General features: G+C 43.2%; 1 protein-coding gene across 1 annotated transcript in view; it reads left to right on the forward strand.

The window, feature by feature from the left end:
* Positions 1-2838: 2838 nt before the first annotated feature.
* Positions 2839-19913, forward strand: part of LAMC2 (laminin subunit gamma 2) — a 31185-nt gene continuing 14110 nt past the window's right edge. Inside the window, exon 1 of the mRNA XM_036844592.1 lies at positions 2839-2992. Within this exon, the coding sequence (XP_036700487.1) occupies positions 2914-2992 (79 nt within the window). The 5' untranslated portion in view covers positions 2839-2913. The remainder of the gene's footprint in view (positions 2993-19913) is intronic.

The following is a 19913-nucleotide window of genomic DNA, read 5'->3' on the forward strand; positions in this document are numbered from 1 at the left end:
GGAATCTATCAGCTCCAGAGCCTTGACTTTTGACCTCTAGAGCATTCTTAACCACAGCAATGCACTAGCGAAATGTTCAGATTGGCAAAGGGAGTTGATACTGTCCCTGAGGGAGGTAGGAAATTAAGCCAGAGCAGAGGTTGCAAGCCTGAGCCAGACAGGTTGTTCAGATGTGTGAAGAGGCCCAGAATAAGGCAAGGAGAGGAGGTAGGAACTGAGAAACACTGGAGCATTCTGTTCATATAAAAGAGGCTACTATTGACCTGGTATCCAGGGGCCTGCTGCCTGTTTTCTACCCCAGGTCCAGATGACCCCTGGGGCTCCTTGCAGAACTAACACATGTTAGGAAAATCAGAAGTATTTGTTCAGAGTTCATTGTGACTTAGCTTTATTGATGTGGGCCAAGAGTCCACAGCCTGGTGAGGTTATAATGGAGATGTTGATAAATAACCATTGACTGTATATTGAATTCATTCAATATTGTGAATTTGTCTTTTTTATGGTGCTTTTTTAAAAAAATCGGACTGCATGGCAGAGGGAAATATACATGGTTTTTTTTGGGGGGGGTGGGGGGGATGTATATATTTATTTATTTAGGCCAAACCCTTTGGCTTGTGGGATCTTAGTTTCCCAACCAGGGATTGAACCCAGGCCCTCGGCAGTGAGAGCACGGAGTCCTAACCACTGGACATCCAGGGAATTCCCTTTTATGGTGTTTTTTAATCTGACCTAACAGAGAGCTTATGGACTTGAAACTAGATTGCCTGATTTTGAACCTTGGTTTTGCCATTTACAAGCAGTGTGACTTCGAGCATGTTGCTTGATCTTTCCATGTCTTTCCATGCATCTTTCTTTTTCTCATCTGTGAAATGGGGAAATTAATAGTACATCTGTTTCATAGCATCGTTTTGAAGACTGAAGGGTTATGTATAAAAGATTTACAACAATGATGGCAAATAGGTACTGTATATTTTTTAGCTATTATTATTACTATCCAAAAATGATGGTAGCTGGAAATTATCTGCTCCAACTTTTGAGATATAATAAACTATAGTAATCTGTACTAAAATGAAATTACCTTCAAGACTTTACTTTGCAGGGCTCTGCTCCTTGTTCCTGCAGGGCTGGGGGGCATTGCCCATCACTGATGGGTAGGCGTACAAGGAACAGACAACTCAAGGACATGATTTCAGCCTCTGCAATGCACCAGATACTAGAAGGGAAAATTCTAAATACCTGGTCTCTGTGACCTGAAACTTCAGCAGTAATCAGACACAATGAGTTTGGGGAAAGAAGAATCTTTGTTTTTTGAATCATGGACAGAATAAAAGAAAATCAAGCTTGGGATAAGAAAATTGGAGCTTCCTTTCTAGTCCTCATTTTTTATTGATGGAGATTTTTTTTTAGAGTAGGTGTTGGCCAGTTTGCAGTAACCTACCTCACTCCTATGGGTCCTTGGTGCTGTATTCAGATCCCAGGTATTCCTGAGCACCTGGTTCATGCTCCATGGTCTGTACAAAGCCATCCCTAGCTGTCCAGACAGCCCAACCTGGCCTTGATTACATGCATAAACTGAAATCTTATACCCTTTGACACTTAATCATGTACTATTTTGCATTGTTTGTTGCCTTATGTTGTTATCATGTATGCAACTATCTAGAGAACACCCATTCATTTATTTAGTCAGTGAACAATAGTTTATTGGGGGCTTTATTGGGGGTTTTTGCAGGCCTTGATGATGAAAAGTAGGGGTGATTGTTTTGGACAGATTGTGTGCGTGTGTGTGTATATATATATAAAATACCTCTGGCAATTTAAAAATCTCTAGTAGGAACCAAAGCTTTCTCCTTGGCAGCCACCTCTTTGAATTAGTGCCACCAGCCTCCCTAGGGAAAGGGACAATGTAGGATACACCACTTGCAGTTTCTTACTCACCTAGGACAATGGACTTGGATGATACCCACAGTTGGACTCTACAGATATTTTCTAAAGGGCCCATAGAGAATGGCATGAGAAATATGCTCTATGATGTAAAAAGAATATGAAATCTGGATCCTCTTTCTTATTCAATCCAACAGAACACTAATTGAGCACCAAGTGCATGCTGGATACTATACTAGTTGTTAGTGATACAGAATGGTACCTAGCCTAGTACAGACTGGTGGGAGGCCCACCAGTCAACAGATGACTTAATGAGTTACTAGCCCTGGTGATCAAGAGGTTATGGGGACCCAGGAGAGGAACCTTGGTCCAGCCAGGTGATGGTGAGGCATAGGATGATGTGTCACCAGAGTGGATAAGCTGGGGTAGGGCTACTGTATTTCAGAGAGAGGTTGAGCCTAGGCTGGAGGGTAAAGGGGACCCTGTTGTGACTGTTGGACTGGCCTGTTTTCCTTGTTGTCTTTCAGACCAGAGCTGATCACAGCTGCTGACTTATTTCTGAGTTTGCACACATGAGACTGGGCCTCCCAGTTGGAGGAAGGGGCAGGCTGCTAGCTACCTCCGAATTCTGCCCTGGACCACCCTGGGAGAGAAGGAGGGCTCAGGGGGATCTGGCACATTCCTCCAGAAGGATCCCTGGGCCGCAGCCTCTGCACCACACCCTCGGCCCAGGCCAGGTGTGCGCGCTTCTTGCGGCGAGGGGGGAGCCTGGCAGCTGGGGTGAGCGCTTTTACAGCTCCGTGTGTGCTGTGTGTTTGTCTGCTTCCCGAGGGCTGGGTCCTCCTTATTCACAGGTGAGTCACGCCCTGAAACACACGCTCTCTTCCCGTCAGGACTGAGTCAGGTAGAAGAGTCGATAAAACCACCTGATCAGGGAAAAGGAAGGCACAGCGGAGCGCAGAGTGAAAGCTCCCAGCCGCGACGCTCAGGGCAGCACCCCTGCAGCGGCTGACTGCGCGGCCCGGCCCGGCCATGCCTGCGCTCTGGCTCAGCTGCTGCCTCTGCTTCTCGCTCCTCCTGCCTGCAGCCCGGGCCAACTCCAGGACGCCAGGTGAGTCCCTTCCAGGAGGAACGGCGCAGCCCTGGGCTGGGAACTGGCCTTCCCCTGCAGACCGTGATGGCTGCACGCACTTCCAAGGAGCCCCATATTGTGAGAACCTCTTCAGAGCTCCCTCCTCCTGCCCCATCCGGGGCTCCTCCAGAGATTGGTTTACAATAATATTATATATTATTTACTAATACTGTATAAAGCTGTCTGATTTTAAAATATGAAGCCAATAGGTCGTGCCAAACCAGGGTTTTCCTTGCTTTAAAATTGTTCCTTCCTGATTGCTTTTTTGATCAAAGGGCTTCTGTTTGATCAGTAATAGCAAAACATGTTGGTATGTAAATTCTCTTCCCAATGTGTGTTTTTACTGATGGGATTTTGGTGAGAATGCTTTCTGTGACTGTGAGCCCCACAAAGATTGAAAAGGAATCTCTTCAGTCATCCTTCTGGAATTCCCGTTTCTTTGCAATGGAAAATGAGTTAAGAGTCTTAACAATGCTTTACTTTTCCATAACATTACTTTTTATAGTATTTTCACGTAATATTCATTCAACAGGCATTTATTGGGCACCTATGTCATAGGTCATTTGATCTTATTTAGGGCACCCAGTGGCTGTCACTTCATGAGAAGTTCAACTCCTATAAACAAAACTTTCTGGGCACCTAGCAATGGCTTACTGTATGCATGTGTCAACTATGACAACATATAAAGGGTGTTTTCCTTAAGTTTGACTTAGTAGTCACTTAGTTTTACCAATGATATTTGCCTGTGTAATTACCCCAAATTCTCAGGTTTATTTTTGCTTCTTGTATCTGATGGCATTTCAATAATTATCTCAATAGGTCCAAGAGCCATCTTCACACATGTGCATGTGTGAACATGGGACCAGGTTCATGGGTACATGGAATTATCTTAGATATTTCAATTATTACTTTGCAGTCTGGGTGATGCTGCCTGAATTGTATTTGAATGGCATGAATGTTTTAGCGTGTGTTTGAATGCATTTGATACAGTCTTTTTTTTTTTTTTTTCCTAAGATAATATTGGAATTAACTTCCAATCCATCATCCTTGACTACCATTTAAAAACCACTTATGAAAATGATCATGTGGGTTAGCGTCCCTCAGAATAAATAACTTTAACCTAGTGAGAAACATCCTAAAAGTAAGAACAGTCTTTGAATATTAGAATTCAGAGGAACTGCTTATGGATCAACTACTAGAATTCCTTGGTTTAAAAAAAGAAAATATGGAAATGGATTTGCACAAAGCTACATAAGCAGCTACTGGCAGAGACACATCTGGCACTTGATCCAGCGGTTCTTAGACTGGAACTTCAGGGACCACGTTATACAAGTAATAAGGGAACAAGTTACATATGTTTTATATAATGAGTAACTATTGAAGCAATTTCCTTTTTTGGCTGTAGCTGAGTGTATGTGTGTGCGTTAGCATTAGATAACAGAAACAAATATGTAGGGTGATGAATTGTTTAATAAAATAACTGTTTAATAAATTGTTTAATAAAATCAGACTCAAGAGGACAGAGTTCGGACTCTAACTTCTCCAGGATGGACAAGCTCTGAGTATTCCATCTACGTCATTAAGTCAGAAGCAGTGTTTAGGCTCATTTCCAGATTTTCCCCATCCTTAAAGACAAGCCACTTAAAATACTAGGCTGCCTTCTCAAAGGGCTTCATTTGGGGCTCAATGAGAGTGCGAAAAGTTTGTGTTAGGCTAGAGCACACATGCTTTCCCATTTATGGGATGCTGTAATGTAGTGAGAGTTGGACCGAAAGTATGGTGCCTGCCACCTCCCAAAGTGACCTGCGTGCACCTCTGCGAGCCTAAAGCAGTGATGTTGCTTCCTGGGTGTTCCCTTGCAGGTGAAATTATGGTGTTAGATATAATCAGAGTTGGTCTCAGCTAAAGCACAGGTTTTAGAGTCAGCCTGACCTGGCTTCAAAATTTGGCTGATTCACTTACTGGTCCCTTATTCGTAACCATTCAGGTTCCTCAGCTGCTTGGAGTCTGCTCTTTGCCTGTTAAGTGGAGGCAATAGTGCTGTGTATCCTTGCAGGTCTGCTGAAAGGATGAGATGTTACTGTAAGGTGCCTTAAAATGCCTAGAACCACGTTTCTTCAAAAGGTCTGATGCTGGGCTTCCCTGGTGGTGCAGTGGTTAAGAATCCGCCTGCCAATGCAGGGGACACGGGTTCAAGCCCTGGTCTGGGAAGATCCCACATGCCGTGGAGCAATTAAGCCCACGTGCCTCAACTACTGAGCCCGTGCGCCACAACTACTGAGCCCACATGCCACAACTACTGAAGCCCGCACTCCTAGAGCCTGTGCTCCACAACAACAAAAGCCACCGCAATGAGAAGCCCGTGCACCGCAACGAAGAGTAGCCCCCACTTGCCGCAACTAGAGAAAGCCCGCGCGCAGCAACGAAGACCCAACGCAGCCAAAAATGAATAAATAAAATAAATTAATTTAAAAAAAAAAGTCTGATGCCAAAGTCTGATGTAGTGAACTCAGATGTTTAGAGGTCGTTAAGAAAGATAGAGACTCCCCTTCAGGAGCTCACAGTTGGTGTGAATGTGGGTGTAGCTCCAATGGTCTGGATCATAGTTCACTTGGGGAGGTATGACTGGAGAAGGGAGATAAGAATGCGACTAGAAATGTAGCCAAGAATCTGGTTGTGAAGAGCCTTACGTACCAGTCTGTGCCATTAGGTTGGTACCCTGTAGGCAAAGAAGGGTTGCGGTTGCAAATGTTTTGTAAGTGGGGTGGGTGTGGTCAGATTCATGTTGAAAAGATCACTCACTTAAGGGCTTAGAGGATGGAGGTGAGCTAGGAGAGGCAAACAAACGGCCATTGCAATAATCCAAAGGAGATGTGATGAGGGCTTACCTCATGGTGGTGGAATAGTAAAGAGGAAACAGATCACAGAGACATTTAGAAGGTAAAATTGGAAGAATTTGGTGATCCAATGTGTGTGTGCATGTGTTAGGGATAATAGTAAGGGAAAACTGTGAGAAATGAGGAAGAGTCCAAGATGGGTCCAAGGCTTCAGGCTTGTGTAGTTGGTTAGACAGTGATGCCGTTAAAGGAAATGAGGACTATTAAGAGACGATCAGATTTGGGAGCGAGGCTGGGTGATGGATGAAGCGAAGGAAGTGAGTTTCTGTGGGAATCTGTTGTATTTGAGATGCAAGTGGGGATGTCCAGTGAACAGCTGGAGCTATGATTTTGAAATTTAGAGGAAATTCAAACAATATAAAGTTGGGAGCCCAAAGGTGGAAAACAAAGCCTCGACAATAGATGAGGCTACCCGAGACAAAGAGACAAAAGAAACCTCAACACTGAACAAGGAGATGGAAGAACAGTGAAGGAGAACAGGAGGAAGGGGCATTGAGGCTAGAGGAGAATCAAGAAAGAGGAGAGTTTTGTTAGCCCAAGGAAGAGTTTCGCCAATGTAAGAGTCATAAATGGTACTCAGAGGTAGAAATATTAATGCACAAAGAATGAGGACTAAGAGACACTGTTGGATTCAGCCATCAGGTAAGTTTTAAAGCAATTGTTCTAGAATGGTGAGCTCAGAATCCAAGATTATTTAAATCACTAATTTAGTTTCTCCCATGGCCTGATGCTAGAAAAGAAGTGCCGTGGAGAGTGGAAAGGACCCCTGGAAAGGTTTACACTCTCATAGATTCTGTTATTAAATTGTTGAAGTGGGACAGCATCATGCGTAGGGGTGCAGGCTCTGTAGTAAGACTGCCTGGGTTCAAATCCTAGCACTGTCGTTTACCACTTAAGGGACTGAGGTAAGCTACCTCACGTGTTACTCGGTTTCCTCATCTCTGAGATGAGGGTAATAAATTGTTGTGATTATTATATGTAAGCATTTTGCACAGTGCCTAGTAAACACTCACCGTGTTTGATATTATTATTATATAACTAACTGCTCTGCCAGTACTGAATGTCAGTATAATGCCTTTTGTGTTTTAAGTGGTAAAGTTTTGGAAGAGGCTCCTTTCGTTAGTCCAGGAAAGGTGATGAGGAGCCCTTTGGCTCAGGCTGAAATGAACCCTAAATTTTACCCAATGAAACAAATGGAATTCCTGACAAGGAACCCAAAGCGGATTGGAATTTCAAGATTGGGTTTCATATCATTTCTTTTTGCCTTTTGTCAGCCAGACCTCATCACATATAATAGATTCAGCACACCTGTTCCTCTCTAGAACATGCCCATGTATAAGACGACCCTGACATAAGATGATCTCTCACTTCTCAATGGGAAGATCTTCCTCTCACACCATCAAAAAAAAAAAAAAAAAAGGGGTTGGTTAACCTTTTCTTTTTTTTGCCACACTGCCTGGCATGCAGGATCTTAGTTCCCCGACCAGAGATCAAACCCATGCCCTCTGCAGTGCAAGCACGGAATCTTAACCACTGGACCGCCAGGGAATTCCCAGTTTGGTTAACTTGATTATGAAACATTGAGCAATATAGATGCAGTGGTCGTATGTCTCTTTACATTTAATTTAGTAAATTAGTTTTGCAAACATATTTAAAGTCACATAATCTGTAAAAGAATAACTTAGAAGTATTCATTTGTTCACTTACATTTCATGTAGTAATTATATTCAAATTCCATCTTTAATATTCCTAAAGCCACTTTAATGCAGTTTTTTCTCTACTTCAGACCAGGTGACTTGAGACACAGCTCTGAGTTTGCTTTTGCTGCTGTCACTGGAATGTACACCATTTCAGAACATGAAAAAGATTTTAGAATTATCCCGAAGCGCACACTGTGATTGTCACAGCATGATCATCTTGAAAGTCTTACTTATGACGACTTTCAGCACTCACAACTGTGGGATGATGAACAATTATGAGAATTATGTTTGGCCTCTTTCTTGCTAATAAATACCTAAAACATTGATTGAGGTCATTTCAGGTTAACATGTCTTCCCCAAATAATACTTTATTTTAAAAATGAAGTAATTGAGAAAGTGCTGTATAATACGAGAGATTTTGAAAAGACTTAAATGTGGCCTTATATTCACCTTATATTCTAGTATATATAGTAAATGGGAGTATAGAATTGGGTTGGAGTGTAAGCTGGAGATTCCTATGTAAGCTTAAATTCTGAGTGCCCTGAACTGGATTCTGGCAGCCACTGGTTTAGCTCCACTGATCAAAGAAGCTGAGGATGAATGTTGATTTGTGATCAGTGTTTATGGGAAAGTCAGGTGCATGAAATTAAGATGTTGAGGCCATCCTGGGAATATTTTTCCCATTTAAGTTCTTAGTGGCTCAACTATATTGACATTTTTTTTTTTCCTAGAGAAATTTGCAAGGACAAGACTTGAACCATCTATTACAGACCAGTGTAGAAATAGGAGCTCCATAGATTCTGGAATACTCTAATTTAGTCACAAATTAGACCTAGCAGATTACTGAATCATTACTGGGCTGTGCTCTAATATAACCCCCAGGTACATGATGTAATATTTGAATCACACCCAAAGCCAAAAGCTGAGTCTCTTCTGTGTCTCTGGGTGACTGTATGTCTGTATATGTGCCTCCCCAACTAACATGTGCTTCCTTATGTCGTGAAAGAAGAAAAGACTGGCTCTTTCTCTATCATTGATCATGTGAGGACTCCTGCTGTATCAGAGGAAGGTGGAGATCAATTGGGCAAATGTACACATACCCTGGACTTCTTCAGGCTTGTCGACCACTTACAGAAACCCAACTGTTTCTTTTCCAGATTTTATTTTTAATTCACTGTGTGAATATGGATATTCATATTCTAAAAAAAAAATTAAATGGCAACCAAATCATTTCTCACACTAACTTAAACATTAGAAAAATGATGAAATCTTCAGCTGCACTTATATGGGGTATTTCTTACAAAAAGTTTTGCATGTTTCACCACTTTCTTCTCTTATTACAACATCATGGAACTAAATGAGAATGGCCCTTAAGGGTTCTCTACAGGAGCTTCTCCTTTTATAGTTAAGGAAAATGACACTCAGAGAGGCAAAGTAACTGTCCAAATTCTCATGGTTGGTTATAACAGAGCTGGACTCCGGCATGTACGACCCTCATTTATAGATTGGAAAATTGAGGCACAGGAAAATGATTGCCTTGACCAGAGCCAGGCAGTTAATAACAGAATCAGATTTCAATTGCTAGTTTAATTTTCTTTAACAAGATATCCCATTGGCTTATTTCTCATTCTTTTAAAGAATTTTCATTTAAATCAATTTTCAGACCCGATGGAATCTTGATGTATTATAAGAACATCCCTTATGCTTCTAGATGGAACATCTGTTCAGACATCTCTATTTGTGTGAGTCAGTAGAGTGGCCTTTCCTTTAAAAATGTCAGCGAACAGCAGGTTAAAACCAAGCACAAATTCCAGTCTCTGGGGCCCTGACAAGAGAACAGATTTCAGACTACCAAGTTTCCTCTTCTCTTTGTTCAACTCTGTTTATAGATTATCACACAGCTTGGAATTGACCAAGTGGCTCAGGACAGTTGAGGGACAGCAATAAGCCTTTCTGCTTCACCTGTCAATGTTTTGAATGAATGAATGAATGAATGAATGAATGAATTTATTTATTTATTTATTTTTGGCTCTGTTGGGCTTTGTTGCTGTGCGCGGGCTTTCTTCAGTTGTGGCGAGCGGGGGCTACTCTTCGTTGCAGTGCGTGGGCTTCTCATTGCGGTGGCTTCTCTTGTTGTGGAACACGGACTCTAGGCACGCGGGCTTCAGTAGTTGTGGCTCATGGGCTCAGCAGTTGTGGCTCGCGGGCTCTAGAGACCAGGCTCAGTAGCTGTGGTACACAAGTTTAGTTGCTCCACGGCATGTGGGATCTTCCCAGACCAGAGCTCGAACCTGTGTCCCCTGCATTGACAGGCGGATTCTTACCACTGCGCCACCAGGGAAATCCCTGAATTTATTTAAGTATCGTTGTGTCCAGAGGTATTTTCTCTCTCTGCTGGAGACTATTGGTATATATTTTGAAGTCTTTCAGTTTCACGGCCAGAGCATTGACCATTAAGCTTCATACATATTTACTGCTCTTTCAAATCACTACCCGTTTTGCTCTTGAATAAAGGAAACTCCTCATGTTTAAAGATCATTTCTCATTTCGATAGGCTGGTCTACTTTGTGAGAGCAGTGGATCCAACAGCATCCCAAAGCTGCCGCTCTTGCCTCATCCAGGGGTTTGTACGTGGGACATGGTAGGAGGGGGTCTTCATGTGCTGAGATCTGAGGGGACAGAACCCAGGCCACAGATGACCTGGTGTGGGAAATGACAGCAGAGCAGCAGCCCATTTGTCCAACTGGGTTGCAGGACACGTTGCTCCCACTGCCTGCTGGAGGCTTCATGGTCCAAACTCTTCTTAGAATATTTGCTACTTCTCTTTATGGATAGATAAAAATGGCTGGACTCCTAAAGACCATTTAATTCATTCTTCTGTCTTTAAGCAATACAATTTTAATTTATAATTTTCAAATGGATTTTTTTCAGCAATGAATCTTTAAGGAAGGTGTTATAAATGCATTTCATACTTTTTCCAACATTGCAATGTACATGAATTACCACGTTCTTTTGGCAAAACTAAGAAGTCTAGTGGTGCATAGTAAGCATGCACATACCTAAATGTGTGTACCTTTGTGAAGGAATGTAGTGATAGCAAAAAATCTGTGGCTAATCTCCTTGTACAAAAATATCTTGTTCATGAAAGCAATGAATGGTTTAAAGGGGAAGAATCATTAGGTAACTTTTTTTTTAAGGAGCCAACAAAACACAAATTTAAGCAATTGAAAAACCACATTTAATGTATACTCCAAAAAGCATTTCAGTACAAATCAGAATTGCCTTTTAAACTTTTCTTTATTCAGACTCGTTGTACATGATTTCTTTCCTTTTGGTCCTCATTGCTTTAGGGGCTGCCTCTAGCCATCCTGGACTCTTTAATGTCCTTTACTTCGGCTGCTTCTTAAAGGGGCATATGATACCTTTTCCTGGGCCATGTAGCAAGTGCTCAAAAAATACTATGCTTTTTGATTAACAGTCCGATGTGCTTTCTGTATTGGGATGCTTTTCTTTACAGGTCATCTCATGGAGATATAGAAATTTCTACAGCAATTTCTGTGGTCAGAAGTGTGTAGGGTTACATGCGGTGACAGAATCCTCACCGCGATCACCGCTGATCACACCCTGTAGCTGACACCAGCTGTCTTGGAGTCGAGCCCTTAAAGACACCTGGTATAAGAGAAGGGAGCCTCTCCTGTGTCCCTTGTGTCCTAACCTTCTCTTCCCTCTCACCTTTGCTACTCAGACAAATATTGGCATCCCCAACCTCTCTGTTCACTGGGGCTTCTTTCCCTCTCCCCACTGTCTGCCTGGGCCCTGGTGGGGTGTTAGGGAAGACATCTCCAGGTGTGGTCTCCTGGTCTAGCCCCCACCAGGCTGAGTCATCCACAGTCCACGTGTGCCATTTCTAAGTCTAGGTTATAATAAAATGTGCTATGAACTCTTGATGAAAATAGGTGACTGCTTTTAAGCCATAGTCATTCAGAAGGAAAATGTGGTGATCTGAGTTTCATTGACTCTTGATGACTTAGAGTTGAAAAGATTTATCCGTGTTCTAGCCTTCAAAATTGCCCATGCGATTAGAGTACTGACCTCTGTTGTTTCTCTCCTCAGAGCACTACACGTCGCAGGCTAACTTGCACTGCTTGGACATTTACACGTCCAGGGAAACAAACGATCAGGCAGGATAGGGCACCAGTGGTCCTGGCTGTGCTGGCCTAAAAGACAGCTGTGAAAAATGTGAGGCAGAGAAAGGAATTCAGTTAATAAACTCTTAGCGAGGGACGTGACATTTCCGTTTTCTTATTCTAGTTAGAAAACATATTGTGACAGACCTGAAGAATCTGAAACTGGAAGCAGTCACACATCAAACCATAAAATTCAAGATCACTTTAAATGATGAAATGTTCATATTTTGTTTTAAAGCATTTACCCAAGCTGAGAAACATATTAAGCTTTGGAAAGAAAAATCTCATGGAGGAGGTTTTAAATCTAAAGAATATGAGCATTTTCATTTTTTTATGATAATTTAAGAAAAATACTCATCTTGTCATCCTGAGTATCTCAGATTTGGAGGTAATTTCAACAATTGCTTTTCTTCTGAAAATGAGCATCTGTCAGGATTTTTTAGAGTATACTATTCTCACCTTTACTTTTAGTCACCATTTTCTTTTTTTTTTTTTTTTTTTAAGTTTTTATTTATTGATTGATTGCTTGATTGCTATGTTGGGTCTTCGTTTCTGTGCTAGGGCCTTCTCTAGTTGCGGCAAGCGGGGGCCACTCTTCATCGCGGTGCGCGGGCCTCTCACTATCGTGGCCTCTCTCGTTGCGGAGCACAGGCTCCAGACGCGCAGGCTCAGTAGTTGTGGCTCACGGGTCTAGTTGCTCCGCGGCATGTGGGATCTTCCCAGACCAGGGCGCGAACCCGTGTCCCCTGCATTAGCAGGCAGATTCTCAACCACTGCGCCACCAGGGAAGCCCTAGTCACCATTTTCTATCTAGTCATTTACATTTGGACTTCCTAATGAAGGGCCTCATTATAGCTGACTTCCTGGAGGTAAAGTTTGCTATCTTTGAGCAGAAAAGGTTGTCAGTGTACATGAGGCCGGTTCTTTGACTCAGAGGAAGGGAATGGTATCTAAATAATAATAAATTAAGATTGAATTTTTAGCATAACTTCTTTGAACAAACCAAAGGTAAGAGGATGGTTGAGGTTGGGTAGCCCCAATCCACATCTCCCCACCATGACGCTTGTCCTCTGCAGCAAGAATTTTAAGAAGCAGAGGAAGTCAAGACCTAAAATGAAATATAAGTGAAATGAATGGGAGAGAGATGAGGAGGTCCCAGTGGGGAGTGTTATGTGAAATTAGGCTTGAAAAGTAGATAGGATTAGGCCGTGGAAGTCTTTGTAGGCAATGTTAAGGAGTTCTGGTCTTTATTCTAAAAGTAAAGGAAAGGCGTCAGAGAGTTTGAAGCAGGGAGGTATTGGTAAAATTTGTATTTGGAAAAGTTTTTCTGACTACTGAGCGGAGGGAGGCAAGAGAAGTTGCAGGGGATCCAGTTATGAAGCTTTGCAGGCAAGCAGTGGCTGGGGTTTGGTCTAGAGTGGCCATAGTGGAGATAGAGTTGGGTGACCTTGAGCTATGTAGACAGTTATATCAATAAAATTGGGAGTTGAATAGAATAGAGGCAAGCGAGAAAGATGGAGACCCTATAAGGATAGTTCCCAGCTTTCTGACTTGAAGGGATGACAACCACAGGTTTGGTTTTAAACATGTTTTGTGTAAACAGCTTTTGAGACAATCAGCTGGAAATGTAAAGTGGATGACTGGGCATGAGGGTCTAGAGTTGAGAATGAATTCTGGGCCAGGGAAGTATCTTGGTATGTCAATACCCGTCGTGGTTATTGAAGCCCTTGGCTTGGATGAGAGAGTTCTTCAGTGAGAGGCATGGAGGTTCAGGACTGAGCCTTGAGGAACACCAACACTTCGAGTTGGGGCAAGGAGAGGATCCCGCAAAGACTTGGATGGGGCAGGGGTTGGGGGGCATAAGCCAAGGGGAAGTACGGTACAGTACAGCACCATAGTATCCAAGGGAAGAGAGTTTCAAAAAGGAAGGAGAGAGAAAAACATTCAATGTCTCAGAAAGGGAATGCAGGGCACAAAATACCAGAAATGAAACACAAGGCACATACCTTTCCTCTAAATAAGGAAGAGAATTGAGCACGGTTTCTAAGTGGTTTATACGTGGACTCATCCACAGGAGATTACGGGCAACTTACTATAAACTTGCTGCTGTTTCACTAAATCAGTATTAGTGCACTGAGCAGCTGAAATGGCAGCAAGAGCAGCAAAGCTCAACGTAATAGCAGCCAGCACACGCTGTCCGGTTCAAACATGACGATCAGATTCCTAGCTCCTGAGATAGTCCCACACAGCGGCCAAGTACACTACCTGTCAAGGCTGCCTGATCACGGCAAACTGATCTCATGGTCTCAAGCCTGCCTCCTCCCCTCGTCCCTCCTCCCGCGCAGCCCTAGGCGTGCTGCCCTTTGAGATGGCAGCTCCGGGCTCACACACAGAAGACAGGCAGTCCTGGCACAGAAATAGTTCATCCGGTGAGAGCAGCAACCTGAAAGTCTCAGACAACTCCTTCTAACAAAAGTATCACATTCCTCTCACAATTCTTTCTGTTCTCATCTCACCATGTATTTTTTGGGTACAGACATTAGTTATTTTACACTGAATACCCTATATGTAGACAATGAAAATTTTATGTATTGTGTTGAGAAAATTTCATATTGGGTCCCTAGAGTCCTGGGAGATTTCTGTAAGTTCCAGTTCTTGTTTGGCTTTTCTTAGAGTCAGACTGCCTGCTTTCCTTCCTTCTTTCCTTCCTTCCGCCCTCCCTCCCTCCCTTCTTTCCTCCTTCTGTCCATTCTTCCATCTATCCTTCTTGCTAACCAATCCTTCCAGCCAGCCATTCATCCACCGGTCACAGTCTCAAGCCCTGTATTAGGTACTATGGGGTACAAAAGTGAGAAATGCTATAGAGGAAGTAAGTCATGTACACAAATAGTGATGACTCAGGATATAAAGTGATAAGTGCCGAGAGAGATGGGGATGAAGACCTGTGGGCATCCAGAGGGAGAAGCTCTTAAAGGGTTATCAGTAGAGACCGAACACCATCTAATTTATGTTCCTAAGACCTCTCTGGCTGCCGCGTGGGTTTAGGGAGGGTGTGAGCAGGTAGTGCCCACGCAAAGGAAACAGCAAGCCTGAAGGCCCGAGGAGGGAAAGAGCTTGGTGCACCCCAGGATTCGTGGGTGCGAGGGTCTGTGTGTTGGAGTCCAGTGAACAAGAACTAGAAAGAGGACCGAGGTCAAGTTGGAGAAGTCAGCAGGGCCGAATCTTCAGGGTTTTTGAAAGGAGTTTGGATTTGAAATTTTGTTGTTACTGTTAGAACACTAAAGAGCATTGATGTTCCACCATACGAAGGTGGAAATTAGATCAGCTTGGTGAAAAGCAGAGCTGTGTTTTTTTACATTTAGAACAATAGAAAGAGGATCTGCTTGTACACAATTGACCGTATGAATGCCAGATTGTTGCAACGTTCTTGTAATTGCCTGTAATGTTTCCTCTGGGGAATTTACAGTGAGGTCTTGAACTGCAACCACTGATGCTGATTATACCGAGACCTTGCCCCGAGTACAACCCTAGGAAATATTTTCAGTTTCCTTTCATCCTCCGAAGGATACAGCTTGGAAACAGCCTTTGCCCCTGAGCTTCCTGTCCTGACCCGTTAGAGTTGTGTGTTTGAGCGAGGGTGGGAGTGTTAGGTGAGCCTGAGGCGGTCCGCCCACGTTGCTGCATTGTTTGTGGAGTTTCCAACTCCTGGATCTTCCTCCTGGGGGGGAGCGTGGGTGGTGGTGGTGAGATCAGCCTGTGTCTGACTGCCCGGCAGGCTTTTCTAAGAAGCACCTTGAGGGTCAGTGATGGTATGCTATTATAGTTATTACGATAATAAATGCTTAAGTGCCAAAGAAGCAGTATACATCGGAGTCAGACACAATTACCACCCACGCTTTACTAGACTGAAAGAAATACATGAAAATCAGTAAAATGATTCTGTTTCCGATTTGTTTACGCAGGGCTTGAGATGAACTTGATGAATCTCGCTCCTTTGGCTGTGGAGATCATTCCCCGCTGACAGGGCAAGGATTTAATGAGGTAGAGTGAGGGGGTGGAGAGAGGATAAGACAAAACCTTGAAGAGATGTCCCTAATTTGGAAAGAGTACCATACAAATGAATAGTCAAGTAAGAGTAGTGGGTAGGACCTGGCTCCTATGATACAGAGTTCAGTGAAACAGGGAGAAAGATCCTGCTGCTTTTAATTCCTAGACCCTATAAGGCTTCAGGTCTATTCAGGGTCTGAGTCCGATTTGTTTCTGTATTTTCTGGTACAGTGATAGCTTAATGCCAGGTCCTGGACCCGTGCCTGTCCATGGTGACGTGAGGAAAACAAGGGTAACGTGATGAGTATGTGACAAAGCCCAGTAAATGTCAAATAAGTATATATTTAATGTCTTATTTGACGAAATAAAACATTGCAACTCCCTTTATTGAAATCTTGCCGGCTCAGGGCTTCCCTGGTAGCACAGTGGTTAAGAATCCGCCTGCCAATGCAGGGGACACAGGTTTGAGCCCTGGTCCGGGAAGATCTCACATGCCGCGGAGCAACTAAGCCTGTGCGCCACAACTACTGAGCCTGAGCTCTAGAGCCCGTGAGTCACGACTACTGAAGCCCGCTCATCTAGAGCCTGTGCTCCACAGCAAGAGAAGCCACCGCAATGAGAAGCCCGCACACCGCAATGAAGAGTAGCCCCTGCTTGCTGCCACGAGAGAAAGCCTGCACGCAGCAATGAAGACCCAACACAGCCAAAAATAAAAATAAAATTAAAAAAGAAAGAAATCTTGCTGGCTCACGAAGTCCCAGTGTCCAAAATGAATGAAATAATTGTACATCTCATTGAGGCCAGAAGGAAGGAGAAAAAGGAGTAAGAATCAGTTAAACAAAATCTATCAGTGAGGTCCTTTGGAGAGAAAGGGGATTTATCCAGAGAGGGAAAGGAAAATCTGCAACAAAATGACAGGTGAATAGTTTGATACATTTGTTATAGAAATAATTAAAGATAATTTAAAACATTGTGCCTGATAGACAAATAGCCAAAGATCATGAACAGACCAATATCAAAGTACAGATAAAATAGTAAACCAGCATATGGCACTTTTCAACCCTCCCTTCCTACTCACTTTACCCACCTCCAGCTACCTATTTCCTTTCACTGCTTTATGTATTTCTCCTTAACAAATATTGCTATCCACATATTCTCCCTATATTATTTACCTTGTTTATTTTCTTTTCCTCCAATTTGCATGAAAACTCCATGAAGGCTGGGACATCTATTGGTTTTGTCTGCCTCTAAATCCCCAGTGCCTAGAACACTGCCTGGCACATAGATGCTCAATCTATATTTATTGGATGAATGGACCTTGACAAATGATTCCCAGCCGACCCAGAACATGTCCAAGACCCCCATCTTTGTACTTCCATCACTTGCTTTTGTGTCAAGGCTCCCTGATGGAAACTAGACAACATATTTATAAAATTTACAGCTGACTCCAAATTTGGAAGAATAGCAAGTAGATTACAAAATAAAAATGAAAAAAATTCTAGACATAAAATTGAACAAGGCTAAACATAGGGAAGGAAAGTATAATCAAAAGCATTTTTAGGACTTCCCTGGTGGCGAGGTGGTTAAGAATCCACCTGCCAATTCAGGGGACATGGGTTCGAGCCCTGGTCCGGGAAGATTCCACATGCCATGGAGCAACTAAGCCCGAGCACCACAACTACTGAGCCTGCGCTCTAGAGCCCGTGAGCCACAACTACTGAGCACACATGCCACAACTACTGAAGCCTGCGTGCCTAGAGCCCGTGCTCCTCAACAAGAGAAGCCACCGCAATGAGAAGTCCACGCACCACAACAAAGAGTAGCCCCCACTCACCGCAACTAGAGAAAGCCTGCGTGCAACAATGAAGACCCAATGCAACCAACAATAAAATAAATAAATAATAAATGAATTTATTTTAAAAAAAAGCATTTTTAGCATATCCTCTTGTTTTAAAGTGTATTATAGGTGTGTATTTAGGTCTGTGAATCTTAATAAATCATAAGTTACCAAGAAAGGCTATTTCCTGGATTGGGGTCGTATGGAGAAAATTATCCCCTCAATTAACAGGGAAGAGGGTAACTGCTAAATATTGGTATTTGTTTTTTTTTTTTTTACTTTTTTTTTTTGGCTGCTGCCTCACAGCATGCAAGATCCTTAGTTCCCCCACCAGGGATCGAACCCGTGCCCCCTGCAGTGGAAGCATGGAGTCTTAGCCATTGGACCGCTAAGGAAGTCCCTGGTATTTGTATTTTTTTTTTTTTTTTAATTTTTAATTTTTTGGCTGCATTGGGTCTTCGTTGCTGCGCGCAGGCTTTCTCTAGTTGCCGCGAGCGGAGGCTACTCTTCGTTGCGGGGCGCGGGCTTCTCACTGGTGGCTTCTCTTGTTGCGGAGCACCGGCTCTAGGCACGCGGGCTTCAGTAGTTGTGGCTTGTGGGCTCTAGAGCGCAGGCTCAGTAGTTGTGGCGCACGGGCTTAGTTGCTCTGTGGCATGTGGGATCTTCCTGGACCAGGGCTCGAACCCATGTCCCCTGCCTTGGCAGGCAGATTCTTAACCACTGCACCACAAGTCTGGTATGTGTATTTTTAAAGCATGTCCAGACATATGGGGCCACATGGAGTCCTGAAGATGGTAGAAACACATCTAGGGGTTTCCTGAAGTTCAAGAGAACATTCATTCATTTGTTCATTAAAAATACCTCAAATACCTACTATGGACCAGGCACTGTGCCATACAGTAGGGCTTTATATTTCCTTCTCTAAAGCATGAGATGTGTTTTCAGCCTGTTAGAAGAACAGAGTCCAGTGCAAAGATTTGCCCTTGGACACAGCTTTATTTAAAAAAATTTTTTTAAATGTTTTTTGGCCAACCTTTAAAAATCAATAGATTTCATACCCAAAGCCAGACTTCTGTCTTTAAAAAACATTAAGTGGAAATGCTGATTACAATAGGCATCATTCCCATGGGGCTACCATTGGCTCGGGGTGAAGGGCTGCTTCTTCCTTTAGCCCTTTTGTCAGCGTCCCCACTGCTCCCTGTTGCCTTACTCCTGGCCTAACAGTGCCCTTTGGCAACCAACGTGTCCTGGTAGTGGCTGGGCAGAAATCAGTCACAGAATGAAAAAGACCAGGCACAAGCTGTAGGAGGCCCATTTTATTAAGCCCAGTTGCAAGAATATTCTGGAATTTGAAAAATAAAGATTTTTTTTTTTTTCCAGCAGTGAGAATGAATAATAATTGCTCTTAGGGAAGTTAGTCTAAATTTGGGAGATGATTTGAGAGAGGCCATGTTTCACATGCATCAAGGACAGAAAGGATTATTCCATGCCAAAGGAGCAAACTCTCTCTCCTCAGTCTCTGGGTGTGAACGTTTGGAAGATTCGATAGTGAGCCAAGTGCAGTGCAGCTAAGTGTTGAGCTCAGCACAGCCTGGTAACTTCAGAGTCCCACAGGCAAGGCTGGAGAGAGTTGCTTCCTGGCATTTTCACATACTGCAGATACAGGCGGCCAATACATTCCCCAGGCCTGAGGCCCACAGGTCCCCTCACTCCAGCCTTCATAACCCTGGGCTTAAAGGGAAACCCATTTGAGAAGAGGAGGGTAGCTTAGCGATAGGTTTGTAGCTGAGTTCCAGAGTGGAGATGCTGGCTGAAGGCCTCCCTTACTGGAACTATACTGCATCTCCGTTGAAGGCTGTGAGTTTAAAAGAGGAACATCAATTCTTTCATAGTAGAGCTTTAAAGGAGAAAGGACAGAAGGAGAGGGAAATGGTTAAAAAAAAGATTATAACAAGGTTATCTGTTTTTAAAATAGTGCTCTAAAAATATATCATTTCCTTATGAAATTAACTACTACCAGCAAAAAGTTTGTTTTGAATAAAAAAGACACAATGAAAAGTTCGTAATTATTTTGAGATTGCTCCCAAAAGTCATCCGGGGTAGAGAGGGCATTGACTCAGTGTGTGACCCAGCTGGGTAACCTCCCAAGGATCTCTGGCTGGTGAATTTAGCTCCTAATTGTGCCTAATGAGGTACCTGGTAGAAATTTCACAGCACATGACAGCTGTGTGG

This window comes from Balaenoptera musculus, chromosome 1, assembly GCF_009873245.2.
Source record: "Balaenoptera musculus isolate JJ_BM4_2016_0621 chromosome 1, mBalMus1.pri.v3, whole genome shotgun sequence".
Classification (NCBI taxonomy): domain Eukaryota; kingdom Metazoa; phylum Chordata; class Mammalia; order Artiodactyla; family Balaenopteridae; genus Balaenoptera; species Balaenoptera musculus.